Source organism: Actinia tenebrosa, unplaced genomic scaffold (genome assembly GCF_029948245.1).
Source record: "Actinia tenebrosa isolate PJP-AT-01 unplaced genomic scaffold, QUT_ActTen_1.0 PGA_scaffold11__36_contigs__length_13525064, whole genome shotgun sequence".
NCBI lineage: Eukaryota > Metazoa > Cnidaria > Anthozoa > Actiniaria > Actiniidae > Actinia > Actinia tenebrosa.
This window is the reverse complement of record NW_028292571.1, coordinates 3,325,685-3,351,250: the sequence shown is the minus strand read 5'-3', so window position 1 is coordinate 3,351,250 and position 25,566 is coordinate 3,325,685. Positions and strand designations below refer to the sequence as shown.

Here is a 25,566-nt window from a genome sequence, read left to right as displayed (position 1 = left end):
TAATAATAATAATAATAATAATAATAATAATAATAATAATAATAATATAATATAATAATAATCCTAATCCTAAAAAATGCCTTTTTTGGGATCATCCGATATTTAATATCACCATACATGACAACCGTGTTACTCTGAGGCCTTCTAAGCATTCTGTTCATTTGGGGTTGTTTAATAAACTTACTGAAACATTTTTTTCCTAAGTCCAGAGGCAAATCTCCATTTCTGGCAGATGTTAAAACAGTCGCTACTAATTTTAGAGCTTGCGCTTTTCGCCAAACCTGTTAACCTAATTATTACGCCAGCTAGAAATTGCTTTTTGATATAAAATTTCAAAGTTTTCAATTTCTTTGCTAGAAAACTTTCATAACCCAAAAGCATTTTACAGAAGGCATTTTTCTTTTCCTTTTCGTATGCTAATAAATTAAAGCTTGAAAACTGTTTATTCAAAGTCGCATCTATATGTCACTTTCTACAAGGCAAACGTTAGTTTCTGTCAAAGTTACTAAATTTCCTGCAAACCATGTTTATTTACGATATACAACAAAGCATATTTAACTAAAAGCGTCTAAAATCGACTTATAGCATATTCTAAATTCATTTAACTTTAATTTAGGTTTTCGAGAGATTATAATTTTAAAAACGATTTAAGATTGTAATTGAGAATATTTCTGCTGTGTTGCATGGTAACATTATTAGTTCGCTTAAATTCATTTGCGCAAATATATATAACCAGGTGACACCTTAATCCCAAAATGCTAAGTTTGTCTCCTTAAAACAAACAAAAAAAATGTCAACTTACACACAGAAGGACTTAAACCTAGCCGACTTTGCCGATGTGAAAAACACAGAATAATCAATATTCAGAATGAGATGGGAAAACCCAGAGGAATTATATGATCAAGAATTTGCCAAAATCGGAAAGGTTAGAGTACTTTCTTAGTGCTTTTAATTCATTCGCGGCTTCCGTTTCGGTTGAAAGTAACTCTTAATCATAGCAGTAGTTTTTCTAATCGAGTATTTTTTAGATTGTACGGTGGAAGACGTCGCGGTGTGGAACACCGTAAACAGGAATGTGTCTTCCGAATATCCGTTGAATGGGAGAAACAATTCCTAATTTTACAAGTTCAAATGGATTTTTTTTCTTTCATTTTGCTGTAGTAAGTTGGTGTATGATCTATAAATCTATTCCATTGTTCTATCTTACAAAAGTTTCTTTATGATTCTCTGCTTGAAGGTTTGTAAGATTATTTCATACGTGACACAATACATATACTGTATATATATTAAATAGACGAATACATGCGTGATACGTTGTGCGCGCAGAATTTATCTGTTTCAGTATATACATATATATATGTATATGTAATATATAGGCACCGAATCCCTAAAACTTTGACACTTTAACGATATATATACATATATATATATCCCATTTTTTTCTATTGTCTTTCCTTGAAAATCCAGGTAAGACAAAAGAAAAAAGGGGGATAAACATATATGTATATATATCGTTAAAGTGTCAAAGTTTTAGCGATTCGGTGTATACACTTGATTGCAGAAAGGTTGTAGCATACCGTTATACAGATACCTAATGAGATGCAGAACGTAAAACATGCTTAAATACGATTGCTTAGCCACGACATTTTGTGTAAAATACTTTTTTAGCTTGACTTTGTGCAATACGTATGTCTCTGATACAATAGAAGATAAATAAGACCAAATAAGTTACTTTTTAAGTTCTGCATCTCATTTGATATCTTGCATCTCATTAGATATATGTATAAATGTATGCTACAACCTTTTTGCAATCAAGTGTATATAGAGGATATTACACTGATAGGCCGCGAGTAGATACGAATTTTATCTTCGAGTGTTCGAATTTTATCTTCGCAGCGAACGAGTGAGATATCTAAATTGAACACGAGAAGATAAAATTCGTATCTCCAAGCTCCCATGTAATGCTCTGTTTATTATATAGATATAGAAACTTAAATAAAACAAAAGCTCAGAAATTCTTTATTAAAATAGCAAGCCGATTCAACAGCGATATCTTCACGTGTGAAAGATATGGTATCTTCCACTGGTGAAAGATATCAAGTTTTCGACACTAGAGAAAACCTAGGCCTGGTATTTCATCGATATCTATGTAATAATATAATATAATATATAATATATATATATACACAACCAAAAGTCAGCCAGATTTCCAGATATCTAATGCTCACACAGTACCCTATGAATATATTTTACCAAACTTTAATATCAATATTATTATCAATATATCGGATGCATTCTGGGTAATTTTCAACTCAAATATACAGTTGAATATTGAATACTGCATACTGAATAGTGCATTACAAGACCAAAGGGCATTGTGGGTCTCGTTAATTTGAAATAAAAAGTAAATATTGAGCGTTTTCACGTGACGTCAAAGTGGCCATTATGGGGTACCAAAACAATACATTTTCTGTCCTCCGGGAATTAATTTAACTCTATTTTTATGCAAATACCGTACAGAAAGTTTCTATTGTTTATGGCTGCCTTCTCGCGTGAGTGAAAACGCTCTATACAGAAATTAACTCTCTACATGTAGTTAGTATATTGTTTCAGATGGAATACACTAAAAATAGAGCAAATAATTATTATTAATCCTACTTTAGACAATGTCACTATGACCCACAATGCACTTCGGTCTTGGAATACACTATTCAGTATGCAGTATTCAACCTTTTTTTGAAATAGCTAGTATATAGTAGACAGATGCAGAACATTAGATAGATAACAGATACATTTACGGATAAAAAGATATCGGTTGTCAGCGAAACTGGAGTGTGTACAAGGTGAAAAAGAAAGTTTATATTGAAAAGTTAATGATAATAGTGACACTTCCTTTCGCTGGGATCGGAACTGAAGTCCGTAAATCAAGTTTATCAAAGACATAAGAAAAATACTGTTGAGGTCCGGGAACCTTTCTAGGCAAGGTAGGGCCGTAGCCACCGGTACGCCGGTTGCTCCGGTTTCAACCGGACCAACTTTCGGGAAAAAATATAAGAAAAAAAATGTAAGAAAAACCGAAACCCCTCGAAAACCGGACCAATCAGAAATTTGTGGCTAAGGCCCTGCAAGATGAATTGATCTGGTAGTCAATTTGGGAAAACAGTGGTCCATTTAGGGCTTGACTTGTGTCTTTGCGTAGCGCTTTCGAGGCCAAACATCAAGCCAATCAGGTCGCTCTCTGGTCTGACAAAGTTCTAGGGCAGCTGGTAATGACATGTGAGTGAGAATAACTAAACAGACTTCGTAATTATTTGCATCTGTCCATTGAGCTTCGTTACCATACAGTCGTACTAAAAGTTACCATACAGTTACATCAGCGATTTTACTGAGCGGAAAAAATTCCGTCACTGCTTCCGAACGTGATGTTTTAGCTCAAATGTCAGCGAATTAATAAGCAGCTTATTCATGAATGGTTTCAACATTTGAATCTTTAATCTAGATTGCTGTTTTCAAGTCGTGCCTTCTTAGCAACCCCCAAGGACGGGAAGACTACATTGAGAAGAAATGATGGTATAACGATGAATTGTGCATGGAATTTCGCTCTTTTTTTCCTACTTTTTGGACTGAGGGAATCTAGTTGCTCTACACCGGAATCATGCAACACAATTGGTGAGTAAATGATCAATTATACGGACGAAAAACTTTGTGAGAATAAGCAAGTGTTATCGGATCATATTGCCAGTAGCAAGAGTACACCTGCTCCAAGTTAAACCGAAAATTCAAAAACTTCATCGAATTTCAGGCTCCAGAACTCTTTAGACCCAGTAACAAACACACTGATTTCTCAAAATTGTCAAAATTTACCAGAAATATTTTGATTATTCTTTATTTTTGAAGTTTTATACTGAATGTGCATACGCTTTTTCGACGACATTTATTAAAATAAAGTAAAGCATCCAAGAAATTTTAAATTCAAAGAAATACAGCTTTGTTTAAGCAGAAATAATTTATATGACCGATTTTGCAATTCTTTTTCAGTGGAAAAATACCAACAAATTTTGGAAGAAAGAAATTTTGCAAAAAAATATTTTTGAGTAATCCATTCACCGCCCGTACTTCATTTTCTGCCTCAGAGGCAAAATATGAACAAGTTTAATCTCTTTTAAAAAGTCGTTCGAGTTTTCTGGAAATATTAACAATTTTCTTCGTAATTTTTACCTCAACATTATGATTTAAAAATAAATCTGCCTTATGCATTTACCGATAAAGGTGTTAGAATCCTCAAACGACGTGAAGGAAAGGAAACAATCTGAATTGGCTGCCAACACTTGAAATATTCGTGTCCCAAGATATTATAGCGACGGAAAATCGACGGTAATAATGTGCGAAAGATGTTTCTTGAAAAACTTCTGCAAAAATTGTATTAGGGCATTTTCTTAGATATAGTTTTTCTGGGTTTTTTTTTTGTTTTTTTTTTGTTTTTTTTTTGTTTTTTTTTTGTTTTTTTTTTGTTTTTGTTTTTTTTGTTTTTTGTTTGTATAACTTTCAAAAGGAATAATAAAGTGATAAGACCCAAAGACCCATATCTGATATCGTTTCTAAACCTATCAAACAAGTAGATAAGTGTTGGATATTTTTTACTAGTTTAAATTGCAGTGTGTTTCGGCCTCGTTGTGTTTGTTTGCCTTTTGCTTTTTACTTTTCTTTTCTTGTTTCCTTTTCTTTTTGTAAAGGCAGACTGCACAAAACTCCAGGCAACTTGTCTAAAACGATTTCCATCGTCAAAACTCTGTCGCGAACATATACGACAATTTCACAGAAATAAATAAATAAATAAAAGCAGTATAATTCTCTACTGCGGATAAAATCAATGCCAATTCAACACCCTATTCTAGCAAAAACATCAACTAGTCATGTTCACAACCTGATAACCAGATATATATCTTTTTTAGATTCATTAAAACTTGGTTGCTTTGCTGAAAAACTTTCAAATCGAGAGTTTTCAGTATTGGCCGGTAACTACAATACTTCACTTCTGAAACCAGAACACTGCGTCCGACTATGTGGACAGCTATTCTTTCAATACGCAGCACTACAAAATGGTAGCTTGTGCCTTTGTGGAAACTCCTACGGCGCGTATGGCGCTGCTAGTAGCTGTAATGTTAATTGCACGGGAGAGAGCAGGTCTATTTGTGGTGGAAAAGAAGCAAATACAGTGTACAATTCTACGGTATTTATCGGCCATTTTGCTCTGATTAACACCGCAAAGTACTTCGAGCTATTCGTTGAAGGAAGTATAACTGCAGTCTACACGAATGGAACGATAAGTGATCCTGGATTTTCAGTTGATATCAGTGAAGAATCGGGCTTTTCTACTCCGAAAAGTATAAACTTGCCGTTTACTTTCATCCCGACACGATGGGGGAAAAAGAAGCTGACTTTAACAAATTCTTTATCTGGAGTCTATAAGCCTGTGATCAGTGATGTAGAGGTTGTTTCAACGGTAAAATATGTGGATATCTCATGCCCAAACTATGTGAAAACACAAACCGAGTTTCAGTGTAGTGTTCAAGTTTATCAAGGGACGAAAATGCAAGCTACTTGGCGCTTAGGAGATCAATGGGGAAACATCTCTTTGCCAGGTAAGAAAAGTTAAAGTACGACAAGTGAACATGATTGAATCCATAGATTCAAAGGATTAATTTCAAGTTACATTTTATCTAATATTTAGTTTCCTAAATGCTTTTGTTACTTTAAGAATTAGTCGCGATTTTAACACATCGACAGCGCTTTCCGCCGCCGGTAACTGGAGTGACATCGTGAAATTAACATTCAGTTAGACCCGCCAGCCATATGCGTACGTCAACGAACTTGTCAAAAAATAAGAAATAGCAAAGATCCTGCCATGAGGAAAGAACTGGACAAAACTAATTAAGTTTGCTATGAACCTATTGTAAGTCAGTTAGAAAATTAAAGAAAAAAATGACCTTAATGAAATGTTTGCAATTGCAGGTAATATCAGAAACTACTTCCGACGACTCGATTTTTCATTTGACCAATACATAAAGAAACAAATCCATCCCATTTCTCTAAGTATATTTTTCCTTTTATCATTAACAATAGCTTTAGTTTGTTTAGAGTCGTAATGAAGCTCAGAAAATTAAGCTTTTCTTTTGAATGAAAATATATTATAATCCCATTTATACTGAATGAATTGGCTCCTGTTTTCTGTATTTTTTTACGTGTTGATGGTTATGTGTTGCCTAGCAACACTACCTAGGGTCGTATTTGCTGCTATGACAACCACTTGAAATAATTTGCGTAGATTGTCGATGTGAACAGACGTACTCAAAATTTGATAGCATTTTCCAGTATGAAAAATAAAGTTAAAGCGAAGGAGTAATATGTTTTGGAAAAAGGTACTTTGAATACAAAAGATTTTCTCTTAGTTTCATAAATCAGCAAAATTTGAGTTCACGTGACCGACTTACTTTTGAGCTCTAAATATACAAAAAAAAAAAAATTTTAATTCGATAACTGATTCTCATTATGTATATGTTTGATTCTGCAACAAGCGATCAAGTCACTGAATTTATTTTCCTTTTAGTAATGATTCATCTCGAAAAATATATAATATAACAAATAGAATATTAGTGTTTTTCTGTATATTAAGATTCAACTAACAGAATAAAATAACTAGTCGACTGGGGTAAGATAAGTAGTTTTAATTGGGTGAATAGAAAGCAAATTTCAAAACGTAGTCTTTCCGTTTCAGTCGATATGAACATCTCTCTAAAGTAAACATTTCAATTTTTTTTCTTTCCAAAATTTGTAGTTTGTCAATGAACAGTCATAAATCGAAAATTTTAACTTAAGTCCAGTCCGGATACCGCTTATCGTGAAGTACGTCAAGTTACATAGGCAGGAAAAAACCTTTCGAAACTCATCTTCATTTTAAGCAATGAAACTTAGGAAGAAACCAATTTCCTCGTCCCCTAGAGCTTCAGATACAAAGGTTTATAAGTATCCATCAATCACGGAATATTTAATATTGCCGGCAACAAATGAAACTATGGACTAGTAGGAAAATAGGACTGGATTGCGCTGAAACCCCTGGAAGGCCCCGGGTTACTTTAAGGGGAACTTCCTCAATATATGAAAAACTTTGATGTATTTCATTTTAAAAAAAACTTTAGCAAAACAATTAACTATTTAACCCATTATTTCGTTCTCTCTTTAAACCAAACTCCTCGAAATTCCAATTATTTCCACTTTTTCTCTCCTCCTATTTCTAATTAATTCTTATCTCCTTCGTTTCTATTTCGTCAGCTAATTACGCTTTACTCACTACACTCAAAACCTCTTGATATCCCAAAATATTAATCGATACTAGCTCTTAAAAAATTTCTTCAATATTTACAACATGATCATTAGACGATTGCGTAAACAGCGGGTCTCATAAAAACATGAAAAGTTAAGAACCAAGTAGTGATTACGATGAGAATAAATTGTCAGTGGAATACAAGGAAAGTATTAACAAATATGATTTATAGGATAAGTGGTTTTGACATCCGTTGTTATTCAAGTATTGAATAGAAAGACGAAAGTTTCATCAAAGCTGAACAAATAATACCTTATCTTTGTTGCGAATTTTAGGGAGCTACTAAAAACACTTTTCATATTGTAGTTTTGTTCCTTGAAGATAAACAAATAAATGAGTAATATAGCTAAAATGGGCGCCATCAATTTAAACAAAAAGGAGAAAAAATCAAATGGGAAAATGAAAAAACTTTTTATAAGAATTGAATTTAAACTCATCAAAGCCCGAACAAACATAGTTGCCTTACGAATTTTAGGAAACTAAAACGATAAAGTAAATTAATAATATAAGTAAGACAGTTAAAATCAATAGAATTATTTTGATCGAATAAAAGAAAGAAAAAGAAAAAGATTAAAAAGAAGAAAACAATGAGAATTGAATTTCAAAAACGAAAATCACCCGGATGAATTGGCAATCCGGCCCACCCGCCACTACGGGAAAAACTTGAAAAAGAATTTTTTTGTATTGTACATATTTTTCGTTATCAAATAATTAACTCATTTCATCGTTTATCGTTTATACTGTTTTACCGTTATTCCAAAATTCAACATGAATTCAAAACAAACAAGTAGATTCCTATTAATTTTCTTATCGTGGCCGAGATGGAAATACATTTCTAAATATTAAGCCCTATTCAAAGTTGTTTTTCATCTCCAACGGCGTTATTCCTGACCCGACCACTAAATGCTTCCTTTCCAACCAATTGGTAGATCAATTTCTTTAGAGCTTCTAGAAAAAATTTTTCTAAAAAGCTATTCAAAGACGCCTCGCACAACAGTCGGGATGTGATACTATATTACTTTATTAATGGCTGCAGTGGAATTAGCGCTATTTCGCCAGAGATATTCTGCCAGATGTCATGAAAAAGTAACCATTGCGCGTTAAATATTACATGAAGATTCTAGACTTCATGTAGATGATGGCTAGTAAACACTAGCGTGGACTGCGTCGGTGTTTCTAATGAAACAGTTATCGTAGATAGATAAGTTTTACACCGTAGTGAAAATAGGAACTGACGTTTCGGACGTTAGTCCTTCGTCGAAGTCAATAGAAAGTAAGAGTGAGAGAGATGTTTATATAGTAGAGGAGAGAGAAAACAGTCTCACTCTTACTTTCTATTGACTCCGACGAAGGACTAACGTCCGAAACGTCAGTTCCTATTTTCACTACGGTGTAAAACATATCTATCTACGATAACTATTCTAGACTTCAGGATGGATATTTTAATATCTATCTTAGATCGAGTTTTTGCTCTAACGGGGAGCATAATTAATGATAAATAAACTCTAATACTAAATATTCTGATAAAATCGATACAAGTTGAAAGCACTGCAGATTTTCGAGTTGACTATCACTAAAGAAATTTATTTAAGATATTAACCAAAGCTGAAAAAGAAAACGTTTATATTGCTTATATTAATTCTATTCATCATTTAACTTCATAATTTACGACTCTAAGGAAACAAATTTGAAAATAATAATACTTATCTGTTAGAGACGTAGCTAGCCCTATATAAAAAATTACTAATACAATAATTTAGTTTTCTATTTCTAATTCTTCCTTCCAACACATATATTTTTTATTTCTGTTTTACTTTTTATTCAGCTTGAAGTCGTCTAATCCTTCTTTTTTGAATAACTATATTCGAATTTCAGTTTTTTGGTCGGCAATCTCTCTAAAAAATTTTTACTTTATTATATTGCTGCTTGAGATTTCTCTTCAAAGCTCAAGCAAGACGACATCTATAGTTTTGTGCTACATCTTTCTTCGCTATGATCAGAATGCTTATTCATTTCTCATATCCACCCCTCTGCTCATTTCTCTTCCTTTCCATTCTAAATTCATTCCAATCTGCCTTCTCTTCCTTTCCCTTCCCTTCCCTTTTTCCTTTCCCTTCGTTTCACTTCCCTTCGTTTCCCTTCCACTCTAAATTCATTCTAGCCTACTATACATCACTTCAGATCCAAAAAAAGTCAAGTCATTAACTCCTTTCTTGCCTTGCATCAATCACTTCAAACTCGACCTTAAATTCATTCCAAGCCTACATCACTTCAGATTCAAAAAGAGCTTAGTCATTAACTCCGTTCTTGCCTTGCATCAATCACTTCAAACTCGAGTATCTATTATCAGGATTACTAGTCAATGACATGAACGACAACCATTTGTTCCTGGCCTACACCATATCCTTTGACGCAAGACTTTAAGTGTTATATTTCCTCTTCGACTTTTGAGTTTAATGTTCGAGAAAAGCCCTGTATACAGGAGTACTGTTCAAGATTAAGGTTCATACATATTCCTAACTTAACTCGGTCACCACTTGAAATAAAAAATATTGACGTTAAAAATATTGACGTTAAATCCTAAGAGTTCCTAACATATTCCTAACTTAACTCGGTCACCACTTTAAATAAAAAGTATCGAGGTTAAAAATATTGACGTTAAATCCTAAGAGTTCGTACTTGAAACTAAAAAGAAAAAGAAAAAGAAAGAAAAAAATAGAAAGTTAAACGTGTCTATAAAAAGAGTTTCCGATCAATCGTTAAATTCTTTCAACTCCCTGTGGACCAATAATTCTCTTGATTGTTAAAAACAAAAAGGAGTTAGTTTAACGATTTAACGATATTCAAAAGTCGTTCCCAAAATAAATGAGCCATCTTCACAGCCATTAAGATGTCGCAATAATGGAAGCTAGATTAAAGCTCGTCGATGTACTTGTAGTGTTATCGAGTTTCTATTGGTTGGTTTAAAGTTATCATAATTGTAACCTCGTCTCGCCCAATCTTTTTTAAACACTATAAAAAATTTATAAAATTTGCGACTTCCTTTATCGTAGACTTCGCGCACTCGAGAAAATGAAAAAGCTGTCTTTTTAGACTGTCAAAAAGTCAAAATAATAAGCGTTAGCAGTAATACATTGTCATTAGAAAAGCTGATGCGTCATCCATTAATCCACTACCTTAATTTATTTTCACCTCCCACATCATTTTAAAGTTTCTATAATTATCACCCAGAAAACCATTAAAAATGAAGCAACCAACTTGACAATCGACCTTTTTAAATACGTTCATCCAAAAGAAAGAAAAAAATTATCGAAAACGAAAACAAAAATTCATCAGTAGCTGAAAATTGTAAGCTGCTCTAAATGAATGACTAAATGAACACGGTATTTTCTTTACAAAAGTAAAAACGAAAAAAAAAAAAGAAGACCAAAATCATTTAAAATATAAACATTTGGATTCCTGCTGTAATAAAAAGGTATCTCCTAAAGGAAATCATTATTTTTGTGGTGAAAACGGTCGTTTTAAATGTGCACAGATGTGTTCATTCTCAAGAAGTCATGACATCTTGTGTTGTTTACTTTAAGGACATTGCAATTAGTTGAAAATTGGTTTACATGCCAGAATGCATATCCTGAAGATAGCATAAACATGTACTTTGTAAAGTGTGTTTTTTTCTTTTCTTAAATGTTTGTATATTCAATTGTATAATTGAATTTTTTAAATTCTATGTATAGGATACAGAAGCGAGTTTTAATAAAACTTTTTGAATTGAACTGAAAGGTTTCGTTGAAAATTTGACAAAATAGGGCCTAATTTCATGATTAATTCTTTCGGTCACTGCACTACAATGAAACCACCAAAACCCGACAGTCAACTCTCGCCTTGGGGACACCCTGATATTACGGACACCTTGCTTTTACGGACAGGAGAAAAATCCCCGATAAAAATACTGACAAAGAAATGACCGTAAATGATTTTCGCTATTGCGGACACTCGCTATTAAGGACATGAAGTGACGCGAGGGTGTCAGCTGTAACAAGGGTTGACTGTATATGAAATTAAATACACGATCCGTGATTTAGAAACAATGTGTCTTCCCTATCTTTTACTTTCAATTCTCGGTTTTCCATCACTCTTTCTTGATACGACTAACATTAAAGTTCTTTTCATATATTCTATTCTTTTTGAGTGCTCTACTGCAGCTCCAAGAGTGTTTACCTCACAGTAAAGAGACATAAGCAGGCGTTTTATATAACTTTTATAAAATATCTTTGAAGGACTTTGCGCAAGCGTCTCTGCCCTCTGATATACTAACACGGTAGCCAGCCAATCAGCGCGCGCGTTAAATCTCAAATTTATAATTATTTTGATATTTTTTGCAATAAGTAATCTGCCCTTTTCAATCCGAGAACGATCAGTTGCATTTTTGTGTGTTTATGAGGTATCATAATGTGCTAGCCTTCATAGCGGCGCTTTGGGGAGGGGGTGGGGGCCGGGACAAGGGAGGAGAGAAGAGAAGGGTATGAGTCAGTACGATTCAGTAAAATATTTGTGCTAAGGCCCTGGCTAAACGAGGAAACATGTTTCCAAAAACGTGTTTTCTTAAATGTTTCCAAATGTGGCAAAACTGTCAGGAAACGTCGGTTAGCGCATGCGCACTTTCAAGATAGAGCTAGCGTTGCTACGTAACGAACTTTTAGAATGTTGACTTTCGTGGCTAAACGAGGAAACATTGGGAAACATTGTTTCCATGCGTCTTGGAAGCATGAAATGTTTCTGCCGCACAACAGAAACATTTTTGTGTCTTGGAAGCAAAATTTGTTGCACGTAGCAATGTTCCGCATGTGCCTAAACTTGGAATCATCGGGGAACATGCGCGCGGGAAACATGTTTCCTCGTTTAGCCAGGGCCTAAGAAATAACAATAAAGTAATTGCGTTTTCTACAGGAAACCAATTGAAACCGAGACATAATTTCTTCTGAATCTTCTAAATTACTTCAACAGACCCAGCTTACCTTGGCGTTGGTCCATCCGTTCCACAGTGGATTGTACCAAACATATTCGCAATGTACTCCTCAGGAGTTTTCTTGCTTCCTTCTTCGATGTTCACGCGTGATGCAATGGTTCTTGGTCTTGAAATCTATGGTCATACTGCAGGCAAAATCACGATCTTTGTAAGTTATCAAACCAGAATATTATTTATAATCAGTCATGGTTCCCAAACCCCTTAGTTAATGATTTAATGATTTACGGTTGCTTACTATCAATCACGTGACTTTTTGGAGTTGACTGGGGGGCAAACAAGCGGTTGACTGGGGGGGAACTAGCGGATGCTAAGTCATAACATATCAAAATAAGTCCTCAAACTATTGCATCTGACTATTTTCACGACATAAAACCAGAAAACGAGAGATCAAAACAACCTCCAGGATTCTACAAGCCATCAAAAAAAGAGCTTTTACTGGAAGTGACGTCTATTGATAGCAACCTATTTGCAAAGAGCCCCTTCTGTGCATATACATTATCATCATCATCATCATCTATTGCTGTCGTGGATCAACCACATAGTGCTATATTTATTTACCATAGCTTTTCTTAGTTGTTTGTGGAATTAAACCCTTGTCCCCTTGAAAATTTGTTTGATCTAAGACAAAAGGTTCTTTATTTTCAAAAAAATATGTTCACTATCCGTCTGAGGCAGAACAATATATTATCAGTACTTGTATCATCACCATCAACATATTTTTTTGAAAATAAAGAACCTTTTGTCTTAGGTCAAACAAATTTTCGCCCTTTGGACACCCATAAATGACGCCCTCTTTGTGAATATTCAGTATAAATAGTCCCCTTCACAGTTCCCTGTGCCATCTTGAAAGGTACCTTTGCACCGCGGCGAAGCTAGACGAACGGTGAGCTTGCAATGGCCTAGCCTCATACCACTCTTATACCAAATAAAATTAAATTTGCTCAAAGTTATTTTTTCTTGGCTATAGGTTGATAGTTCGACCTATCAACTTTTCTCTCAGAGTTTTTATCATATACTAAAAGCCACTCGGTTATCTCAGTTGAGCGTCAGTCCATTGTGCGGGAGCTAGGTCGTGGTTCAAGCCTCGGCCGGACCAACACTCAGGGTCTTAAAACAAATGAGAAGGTGCTGCCTTTGTAATTACATCTGCAAATGTTTAGACCTTCACGTGGCTCGGATGACCACATTTATAGCGGTCCCGCCGTCCCTAATCAACTAGAGACTTTAAAAAGAACCACGAGTTAGTCAGTTGAATATACTGTCAAGTGCTAACTCGATAAAGCTTTTATATATATATTATTTTTATTTTATATAAGAGTTCTCACTAATCTCATATTATCACTAATATATATGATGTTTGTGAATAACTTTTCCACCAAGGAGTGACCTAGGCTTACTTGATGTCACATAAAATTGAATTACCCTCCCTTTCTCGGCTACAGGTTGCCCGACCCGTGTGTGCTGCAAGTAGTCAACACTACTGCCTTAACAATGCAACATGTATGTTGGACAAATGTGCCCTGGACTCCAAAGGCCAATGCCCTGTGTCTCAAGTACTAAACATATCAAGCTCCGAATGTCAGAGTACTTCAACATGCAGCAGCAGCTTCTTTCATTCAGCTTTCTACCAGCCATCGAATTCCTCAGTGAATCATACAGTGGTGTGTGAGTTTATGAGTATTTCGATCCAAAAGGGATATAATTTATTTGTTATACCTGAAAACAACGCCTGCAAAGTTCAAAAGGGGGATATCTTGGGATGGGCAATTGAAGGAGTGGGGCTCATTGGACACCAAAACGGATCGGAAAAAGTACGAAGATATACCGCCATTCTTGCAGGCCAAATAAAGACAGGTTATAACTTCACAGTTAGTGACCCCTACACAGAAATATCTGTGAAATATTTGTTAAGAGCAGTGTCCGCCGAAGGAAGTACATTCATAACACGTCACTCGATAAACCAGACAGGAGTGGTGTTCTATTACGTGAACACGACGAATAATGTGACGTCACTTCCTGTTGAAAGGAGTAAAGCTGTTGGCGTACAAAAGCAAGTGACCTTTATATCTGTTGTTTACGCCGTTGGATTTGAATACTTTGGAACGAGGAAGAACCTTCCAGTTGAAATTACTCTAAACATTTCTTCAGCTACAAACGTTACGGCGATTTTTAAAAATTCATCTTCAAGCGGAGAGAGACTTCATACGTACGTCAACAACCAAAATCTAGGAGGACTCTCATTTGTACACAGGGTTAACCTGAGTTTCCCACACGAGGGAGTACATGAGTTATACGTCGAGGCTTTCAATAGAATAAGCTCGGTTAACACCACCGTTAATGTGTTAGTAGGTGGGGAAATAACAGGCTTGAACGTAAACTTATCTGAACCTAGCAAACCGGTTTATCAAGGATTACAAACCAGTTTATTAGCAACAGTAGTTACTGGATCCTTAGTGAGGTACAAGTGGATCATTGAAAACAATCACAGTGCAGTTTTTGTGAATAGTAATGAAACATCACACGTGTTCAGCAAACCTGGAGTGACTAACATTACCCTTATTGCGAGCAACCAAGCCTTTACCCTGACCAAGTCATTTACCATAGTTATCGTGAATCCATTATCACTGAACGTTCCACAATGGACACCTTTAAACGTTCCTGTGGCATTAAATTGCAATCTGACAGGTAACTTCGCCCCAAACCAGAAATATGCTTGGGATTATGGAGATGGATCGAATTTTTCGGGGGTGGGTGCCACGTTAGTACAACACACCTTTGCCAAGGGAGGAATACATAACATAACTTGCGAAATCGTTGGTCCCGTCGTTATTAAAACTAGTTCCAGTATTTTTGTCATGGAGCCTTTGACTGGGCGATGCCTGAAGCCATTTGATGGTGTAGAGCTCTTTGATAATAAGACATTTGTTGCCGAGTACGACACGGGAAACAACTTGACTTTCAGTTGGGCGATCCAAGGAGACACCACAAGTTTCCTGGCAGTCTGCGACTCTAAAAACTTTTCCTTTTTCTTCCAAACCCCTGGCACCTACACCGTAGCTCTAAACATATCAAATCCTATATCCATCCTTACTTGCACCAGAGAATTCCTAGTCGAAGAAAAAATATCCAATATTTCTATCATCGCGACTCCAAATCCTGCTCCTTCGAAAACGACCGTTAGATTCGAGATCTTAAAAGGAGCTGGCAATAACGTGACTTATGCAGTTAACTTCAGCGATGGATACTTTGTTCATAAATACGATGATCCACGACTGGAATTCAATAGAACATTTACTGCAGGTAAAAGGCAGGTTGTTTTAGAAGCGACAAATACGATCAGCAAGGAGATCATCTTTTACAATCTTACGATACAAGATGCGGTGAAAAACCTAAGCATAGACGTCGATGCTGATGGCAGTTGTGATGGCAAAATGTTTGTGGCTGTTGACAAAACGAAATTGCTGAGAAGTCAAGCCGAACAAGGAACTGACTTATCATTCACATGGAAGATCAATGACCAAGTCTATCACGATAAAGGCAATTTGATCTCAGGGAAAGTTTCCGTTTCGAGGTCTCAAACATTTGTCAAAGAAGGAAACGTCGTAGTCAACGTGACTGCATTCAATCTTGTCAGCAATCTGAGCCACTCCATAACCTTTTATGCGCAGAAAGCAATCAAAGACTTTGACGTCATAGTTCCCACCTGTGTTGCAATTGGTGAACAGTTTGAAGTCAGGTTTGACATTTTAGAGGGAGGTGACGTCATATACAATGTCACTTTTGGTGACGGCAGTGGAGATGTTTTCACTACCAGTACATCAGTTATGAAGACTTACTTCCTGAAAACTCAATACACCATGAGGGCTACAGCTTTTAACCAAATAAGTCAAGTTACCCTAACTAAGCAAATTTCAGTACGGTATAAAATAAAAGATCTTACTTGTGGGACGTTCGATAAAATAGTTGCCCTTGGCAAACAAGTAGGAATTTTTTGGAAAATATCAAACGGAAGTGATGTTGAGTATTTGGTCGATTACGGTGATGGATCACCGGAAGTTAATCTAAAATCTCCACTCTTGGGTGTACCGATTTCTTTAAACCATACGTACTTGAATGCACAGCGATATCAGGTGACGGTAAAAGCTTCAAACATCATTACTCAGCCAACTTGTACTTTTGAAGCAGTTGTCCAGGAACCAATCAAAGGTCTTGTAATACAATCCCAAGGTACACTTAAAGTTGGCATATACGAGGAAGTAAGCATCACCGCAACTATCACACACGGAACCGAGGTGAGGTACATTTTTGACTTCGGCGATGGATCGGATCCAGTTCCGTTAAATAATAACGTAGCAGCCCATGTGTATAGATACCCTGGAACTTTTACTCCAAATATTACAGCAAGTAACCTGTTAAGCACGTCGTCTGTTTTGGCATCGTCGTTCGAAGCCTTACAACCCATAACACCGAAACCTGTTCAGGGACTCAAGATTTCCGCAGCACCGACCAAATATAGAGAAGAGACTACGATTAAAATAACTTGGGAAGAAGGAGCGATCTTCAACTGCACACTTAATTTTGGAGACAACTCAGCCAACTCACCCCGTGAGCTTAAATATAGTCAACTAGGGCCACCAATCTTTCACGAGTATCAAACGACAGGCCATTTTAAACTGTCTATAAGGTGTGAAAATGAAAATGGCTTGGGTGCAGCATCTGCAACAGCCATCGCTAAAGTCGAAGAGCCTATTGAAGGGTTGAATTTCACAGACCTCGAGTCAGTTTCGGGGATTGAAAGAGCATTTGGCCAAAGCTTTGAAATATACTGGACATGGTTAAAAGGTTCGTTCGTCACTTGCTCTGCGAAAATTTCAAGGAATGCTAAGATATTGAATCCGATTCAGAACCTTGAGAAACGGGCCACCCTCAAACCGGAATATTTCGAGGAACCTGGAACATACGTAATCACCGTTCGGGCTATCAACGCCGTGACAGACGAGCAAACCATCTCCCTAACAATAACCCTGATTCAAATGATCCAAAACCCTAAGATTCTTCCGAATCCCTATGTCCTGGTCAACTATCCCGCCATGGCCTTCTTGACCATGCAAGCTGGTTCTCATGCCACCTCGGTCTGGTCCTACGGAGAGGCTGGGGAGACTAAGACTATTAGGAGCCTTTCGAACAATAGATATATCCGTTTTGAGCACAGATTTAGTACTCCTGGTGTTTATGTCATCAGTGTGAAGGTATGGAATCGATTCAGTATGAATACAAGTGTATCGTCGACTATGTCGATCATGAACCCTGTGGCTGGTTTCTCAATAATCCCTCGATATGCTTTACAATGGCCTGAGAATAGCGTTAATTTCCAATTTAAACGCAACCAGACATATGAACCGCCTTCTAATGCCAGCTACCGCTTCGAATTTGGAGATAATTCTACTTCAGAAAAGATAGAAATGGATTCCTCGCACAGTAAATTTAATTTTACGTACTCCTACAAACGACCAGGATGCTATATTGCGACTTTGGTCATCTCTAACGAAGCAAGCTATGTTCGATTAGTAGCAAGTGTATCAATCATTCAGAAAGTAGAGACCTTAACATTGGAAGCTCTCCACTCCGACCAAAGCTCTACCCCAGGGCTTTACGGACGAGGGAAAGATCGAAATATTTTACCACTGGAGTACCCGGTATTCTTTCAATCCCGACATATCCACGGCACGTGTGCCAAGTACAAATGGTATTTTGGAGATAACACAGAAAGCAAACTCGAAACCATAGCAACAATCAACCACGTCTATCCGTTACCAGGCAACTACACTGTTCGTGTGCGTGTGTACAATGATATAAGCAGTGAAGAATATTCATCTAATGTTATAGTATTAAGGTCGGTTGTTGGGCTCTTTTTGGTGTCGAACAGTCCGGTAAAATCAAGAGAAAATGTAACCTTTCTTGTATTCTGTGCGCAACCAGGAAACGAAACCGAATTTGTTCTTGACACAGGAGAAAACATCAATATCACTGTCCCTTTTCCAACACGAGGTTCTGCTAAAGGGGCTTTGAAAAACTTCAGTCGAAATATCCACCTTCCATTCGATTTTGAAACATACTATGCGTCGATTGTACAGTACACTTATAAACACCAATCAAAGTTTGCATTCGACGCAAGGGTGACAGCCTGGAACGAGGCATCCCACAAAACAGCGCGAACAACTGTAGTGATAACTGACCTTAATTGTTCCATCCCAAATGTGGAGCTTTTCGGTGGCGGGAAAACACTCGTAAAGGCTTTGCCGTTCAAGTTTGATAGAGGATTCAGAATCAATTCGCGTGTAAATTTCTGGTGCAGTGATAAAGTTAAAGCGATGTTTCAATGGTCTTTGTTCAGAGCTGATACATATTATGTGCATAATTCGTCTATGCCGCCAGACGAAGAGCGAAGGATCAGGTAATAATACTCAAGGGGAAATAGTATTGGTTGGTTGGTTGATAAAAAGTATTGCATTAAAAAAATTACAGATGACATTCATAAAATCATTCATTTATTTAATCATCAAGTGTGATTGAATTCATCCCATTCATTCAATTATTTATTCCATTCATTTTATTTATTCTTTTCATTCATAGCTTCTATCTATTCAATACTTCTATTTATTGCAGTGTTCATTCATTCGTTCGTTCATTCATTCATTCATTCATTCATTCATTCATTCGTTCGTTCGTTCGTTCGTTCGTTCGTTCGTTCGTTCGTTCGTTCGTTCGTTCGTTCGTTCGTTCGTTCGTTCGTTCGTTCTGACAAAAATAAAATTAATACAAATATCAATTAATAATGAAATTACAAACCATTCCTTACCTAGTCTACCAGGTCACGTGATTCAGAACCAGTCCTCCATCACCGTTCCAAAGCACACACTAAAGCCAGGCTACTACCTGATACAGCTTACAGTCACACTGTCCGAGGTTCCCTTAACCAACACAGCCCAGCAGTACGTCAAAATATCCACTCCGTTAGTGGAGGCAAAGATTGAAGGCGGAAGTGCTAGGTCACGTGGATGGGAGAAGAAAATCGTCCTTGACGCTTCGAAATCCCATGATCCTCTAGATTCTGGCGTCAATCTTAAATATGAATGGTACTGTAAGCCAATCAAAAATGACTGGATTGGAGAAGAAGGGTGCTTTGGAAGAGGAAATGGCAAAGTGGAAAGCACCGAGCCTGTGTTTAATATTCGCGCCAGAAGTCTCTTAGAATCGGTTGAGTATGAATTTAGCGTGGCAGTCACGCCTGAAGACAAGAAGCGGGCTGTAGCTACTGCACAGAGAATCAAAATTGTGCAGGGGAATCCACCAGATATTAACATCAAGTAAGGCACTATTTCAAAGTATTTGTTGTAATAATAACAATAATAATAATATAGATCATTTCTAAATAATGCAGGAATTGATTCTTTTCAAAAGTATCGCGAATCAGAGACTAAAACACAAAAGAAATCACGCTTTCTCTCGATGGAATTTGTGGCTTTTTGTTTGTATTTTCATGTTAGCATCTTATTCACGATAATTTTAATAAGGGTCCATTCAATTTTGTTTTCTCCAAAGAATCACGGTCATGTCTGAGGCTTATATAAACAGGACAATTTATGAAATGTTTTTTTTTTATTACTTTCTAACTAGAAATTTTGAATTTAGACTTCACTATCAAAAGGATGCAATACTGGAAGGAGCTTCAAGTTCACTGAAATTTTGTCACTGTAAAATTGTGTAAACTTCGTCTTGCTTCTGTTTTGTGCGGCTTTCAACCGTTTTATAACAAACAGAATTAAATACTTTCTTAGTTCTCCTCGAACTTTTTGAACTATTTCTTAACGTCAATCAGCCCATAGGATTTTTTTTAGTCTTTCAGCTCTCGGTTCGATAAAAGACTGTTGGAAATCTCATTCACACAGGGACATAAATCAGTCAAGGTGTTACTGAGTAAAATAATGTTTGGAGCAAAATAAATACAGAAATCATTCTAGTTAATGACAACTCTTTAGAGCCATATTTATCGTAAAAAAAGTAGAATACCCGTGTCAAAACATTATTCAAAAGCTAAGAATTAAGTCTTAAATATCTCTTCGATACTACAAGGCGAGTTCAACTGCAAGGGTCACTGAAAATGTTGATTCAACATCTTTAAACAAACCAAGGTTGAGCCTAATTTTTAGCTTGAATTATTCACATAAACTCTTAAATACCTTTGTAGAAAAAATGTAACTTCTTCTGGCTCGTCCTTTTAGCATTCTTTGACTCTCAGCTTCTTGAAATTTTAAAATTTTACGCTTTCAAACCTGACTAGTTGACTGTTCTTGTTCGGTTGTTTTTGTTCGCTCATGAGGGATCTGAGCCCGCAGTCTGTACGGTGAGCGGATATTTTAGTTTAAATTACTTTTTTTTAATCAGTTTCTATTAAAGCAATAGAAAACTTTTTCCGTGTTTACATAGCCTGATAGCAACACGAGGGGAGGTTGGGAGAATTCGAGACAGTTATACAAACCCGAGACGTAGTCGATGCATGAGACCATAGGGTTATGCCTGTGGCCCTGACACAAGTCAAAATTTGGAACTTCGTCTTCAAAATACATTTTTGGGGGCGTTTTTTTCCTCGAAAGAAACTGTAAATTTTTAATTTTTGAACTTGTACCTGGAAAACACGAAAGTTGTGACGTCACAACTGTGTTTACATACCCTCATGCAAACATGGCTATCAACCATTTATTTTATAATTAACAAATAGATCAGGCTTAGCTATGTTCTGTTCTCTGATAAAACACGACTGGAGCTGTAGGACACGAAAAAAGTTATAGAAATCACGAGCCGTAGGCAATAGGTTTTTACGAAAAAAAAGCGTAAAATTAAAAAAAAAATTGTGTTGTTGTTAGTGCGTGGGGGATTATAAAAATCACCATAGAGTATGTATAGATATATAAAAAAAGATTTGTTTACAAAAAGATCGCGCGTCTGTCGTCAAACTCACGCAAACAAATTTGATCTATGCGATGATTGGCTACAAACGCGACCTATGGCTATCTGATTGGTCCAGTTTTGACAGGTAATGACAGATCTGTACAGGCTGGCATACAACTGGTTTATCGCATTTGTTCAACAAGAAAGGAGAATTGCTTGTAAATTTTAGCAAAAAAGGAAAAAAAACAAAAACAAAAACAAAAAAACAAGCATTTAACTGCTAGAAGAAATGAAAATCCAAATACTGAAGAGTTTGAAAAACGTTTTCAAAGTTCAGATCGTTAAATGGACATTTAACCTGTACAAACACTCAAGAAAACCAGCTTATGAACACTTTGAATGCCATACCAAGGAGCCGAGAAACGAGGAGCCGATTTTGATCTTCAAAATTGGAAGAAAGCTAGCAGTGCAGTACTTGGAAAACTTGTTTTTTTAGTTGACCCTGAACTATAGTAGTGTAGGTAGTATTTTGTAATCGTAGTCTCGGGTTATTGGAAAGCAAATTACGGTAAAAAAAATACCGTAAATTAGCGTAAAATTACGATAGATTTGTTCATTCTTGTTAGACTATGAAAAAAAGTTTAAATTATTTTTTGACTTCTCTAACACCATCACGGTCCAGCAAAAAGCTTCTAGTTTAGCGAAATAAGGTCATTGTATAGTCGCCGCACAAACGAAAGAAAGCTTTACTCGTCGAAATGTACCAATCAAATGTGCTTCAAAACGAAGTATTTTCCTTTTTTAGAGGAAAGACATAATTCTTGATAAAAATTAATGAATATTTTAAATTTAAAATGTGAAAATGCTTGAAATTGAAAAGCCGAATTCCTGTGACGTATTTTTTATGTTTAATTTTGTATAGAAAACATGGTTTTGACGTCATATCTATGTTTCTATACTCTGATAAAACATAGCTTTTCAGCCAATCAGGGCGTGCGTTCGTGAAAATCTATTATATAATTTGTTATGAATTTTTTTGCTTTAGATGTGTATATAATTGTGGAGGTAAGATGACTTCAGACGAGCGATTCGCAATACAAGCCTACTGCACAGACTGTCGAAATGACACAATGCTTGAGTACTCTTGGACTGCTTACAAACTCGTTCAAGGAAAACCTCAGGGGTTAAAGCTTTGGCCAGATCAAACCCTGACAGACAATCATTTGAAGTTTGTTGTTGTCAAGGAAGGTGCACTTGAACAAGACTCTACGTATATACTAAAAGTTCAGGTTAAGATAAAAGGAGGTAAGTGGGCTTCCTGTGTTAATTCGACGTTTTTTCGGAAAAATCCATCTAGAAGAGAAAAATAATTATTAATTGTGAATGTTGCATCGCCTAATTTGAAAGCTCTCCGTTGCTTGGAGAAGACCAAAACCATTGTCGGTGGAATCTGTAAAAGGATTGAGAGGAATGGTTGGGAAACCTATTGTTCTAGGTTTTTGTTCGACTTTATCCATTGATATATGACGTTGACCGTGCACAGAGAAGGAAAAGTTGCTTCGTTTGTTCACAGTATTACGGAATATAGAAGTTTTTCAGTCTCCCTAAAAAAAAACGTTCTTAAATAGTTATTATTTGTTAATTTATCCTATATGATTAATATTAATTGTTTATTGAAAAAGAAATTGTGTTTTTTCATGCTTTCTTATTTATCATCTAGTAACTTAACTGTATTTGCGCGGAAATATTTATCCGCATGGTTTGTGGTCATCGTATGAAAGTTTTCATTTTCAAAATGTTCATACATGAAAATAATAAGGGAATGAGTATTTTTAGCCATATTTGCTTTGGTTCATTGTGCACGGTCAGTATCACGTGATGGTACGGTTCAACATCAAACGCAAAACAATAGCTTTGTTCTATAGAGTTTGCAAACCATTCCGCTCCATTAACTACGTAAAAACTTACTGATGCAGGACCAAGTGCTTTTGCCGAGTACGATTTCACAACCAATTCCCCACCAATAAATGGCCATTGTATCATCACTCCCGAAGAAGGAGAGGAACTAGCCACGAAATTCTCTGTGAAGTGTAATGCATGGGTCGAAGAGGACACCCCTCTGACCTATGAGATCTTAGTCAAGAACAATAACAACCAAACAAGCAGTAAATACACGCTCATGTGGTATGGACCGGAACTCAGTAACAATAGGGTATGGACGAAAATCTTTGATGTTCTCTTATTCGATTTGGTGAATAAATTGCGCGTGAATACTGGTTTCTACTTTAGCCCGCCAACCGGTTGGCTCAATTAGATGAGGATCGGACTTTCGTGCGGCAGGTCTTGGTTTCAGTCCCGGCCGGACCAACACTCAGGGTATTGAGTAAGGAGAAAGTGCTACCTTTGTAATTACATCTACAAATGGTTAGATTTTCAAGTAGCTCGAGTAACCACTTTAAATGGCGTTCCCGTCTCATCACGATGCTTGTCTTGCATTGGTGATGCTTAATTGTGTTGCTCATGGCGATATACTTGTCGTACTCGTGGTGATGCTTGTGTTGCTCATGGTGATGCTTGTGTTGCTCATGGTGATGCTTGCGTTGCTCATGGTGATGCTTGTCTTGCTCGTGGTGATGCTGGTCTTGCTCGTGGTGATGCTTGTGTTGCTTGTGGTGATGCTTGCGTTGCTCATGGTGATGCTTGTGTTGCTCGTGGTGATGCTTGTGTTGCTCGTAGTGATGCTTGCGTTGCTCATGGTGATGCTTGTCTTGCTCGTGGTGATGCTGGTCTTGCTCGTGGTGATGTTTGTCTTGCTTGTGGTGATGCTTGCGTTGCTCATGGTGATGCTTGTCTTGCTCGTGGTGATGTTTGTCTTGCTCATGGTGATGCTTGCGTTGCTCATGGTGATGCTTGTGTTGCTTATGGTGATGCTTGTCTTGCTTATGGTGATTCTTAAGTTGCTTGTGGTGATGCTTGCAAATTGTGTTGCTCATTGTGATGCTTGCAAATTGTGTTGTTCATGGTGATGCTTGTCTTGCTCATGGTGATGCTTGTGGTGCTTATTGTGATGTATGTCTTGCTCATTGTGATTGTTGTCTTGCTCATGGTGATGCTTGCAAATTGTGTTGTTCATGGTGATGCTTGTCTTGCTCATGGTGATACTTGTGTTGTTCATGGCGATGCTTGTGCTGCTCATGGTGATGCTTGTCTTGCAAGTCAGTGGGAATGCATTCATGTCCAATCATGTGATTGCTGGCTAAAAAATTCATACACAACTCTTTTAATTCTTGAATCATTGAGTTGCTTGTAAATTTTATTCTTACTTTAACATTATTACTTTTACCTTTTTCCGCCGGTTACCCAGCAGTGCTAGAACTGCTTTTCAACAATCGATTAAATATCTAGCTGGAAACACGCACAATCCAGTTCTTGAACATAGAAACCAAACAAGAACGTAGATCACTCGCGGTTCTTTTATTCACACTACAGGTCATTCTCGCAGCTGGTGAAAAAGAGAACAATTACATTTTAGATTTCATAGTCAGAGTTCAAGATGTCTACGGAGCTGTCAACGATACTATTTTCAAAATAAAGGTATATTTCTCTCTTTTGCTTTCCCCTGCTCTGCTCTTCTCTTTTATTTCTTTCCTTCTCTTCTCTTCTCTTCTCTTCTCTTCTCTTCTCTCTTCTCCTCTCAATCCCCTATTTCTTTTTTCTTCTTTAATATCTCATATTTCAAAAATATAGTACTAAATTTACCCGCCAAAGTTTCATGCAACACAGCCTGCCTTTTTTGTACATACATTCTTAAAGAAGTTGGTATTTTTATTACAGGTCAAGCCACTTTCCGGAAACATCACGTCTAAACGACTTTTAGGCTTCGTAGGTGAACTCGAAAGCAACATTGCTCGAGGAGATATAATGGGTGCAGTTCAATTGACAACCGTGCTTGGTAGCATCGTCAACAACAAGGACCACATCACAGGAAGTGTGATGACAATTCAAGACAGAATACAGGTATGTAAAGATTTTGCTCTACGGGTGGTTGTTGGTTGGCAGATTTATAATTGGCACGCGCAAAGAACATTTAGCGTGGTGTTATGGCCCTTTTTTTCTGACTGATATGACTGGGTTGAAGTCCCGTAACTTCACCTCACCTCGCCTTTCTCTCACTTTCTTTCCTCCCTTTGTTGTTTTCTTTTCCTTTTCT

The 25,566-nt window shown here is 36.6% G+C and overlaps 1 protein-coding gene and 1 long non-coding RNA gene across 2 annotated transcripts in view; one reads left to right on the top strand and one right to left on the bottom strand.

Annotated features, from left to right (window-relative positions):
• The window catches only part of LOC116294510 (uncharacterized), a 57,745-nt gene extending 36,977 nt beyond the window's left edge, over positions 1-20,768 (bottom strand). The window contains exons 1-3 of the long non-coding RNA XR_004196931.2: positions 20,648-20,768; positions 19,267-19,529; positions 12,397-12,532 (exon numbers count right to left, since the gene is read on the bottom strand). This is a non-coding gene — a long non-coding RNA (uncharacterized LOC116294510). The remainder of the gene's footprint in view (positions 1-12,396; positions 12,533-19,266; positions 19,530-20,647) is intronic.
• LOC116294509 (polycystin-1) overlaps positions 875-25,566 on the top strand; it is a 36,849-nt gene continuing 12,157 nt past the window's right edge. Inside the window, exons 1-10 of the mRNA XM_031702129.2 lie at positions 875-925; positions 3,500-3,669; positions 4,953-5,642; positions 12,386-12,555; positions 13,850-18,861; positions 19,271-19,774; positions 22,402-22,661; positions 23,333-23,568; positions 24,846-24,950; positions 25,191-25,373. Coding sequence (XP_031557989.2) covers positions 897-925; positions 3,500-3,669; positions 4,953-5,642; positions 12,386-12,555; positions 13,850-18,861; positions 19,271-19,774; positions 22,402-22,661; positions 23,333-23,568; positions 24,846-24,950; positions 25,191-25,373 — 7,359 coding nt within the window. The 5' untranslated portion in view covers positions 875-896. The remainder of the gene's footprint in view (positions 926-3,499; positions 3,670-4,952; positions 5,643-12,385; positions 12,556-13,849; positions 18,862-19,270; positions 19,775-22,401; positions 22,662-23,332; positions 23,569-24,845; positions 24,951-25,190; positions 25,374-25,566) is intronic.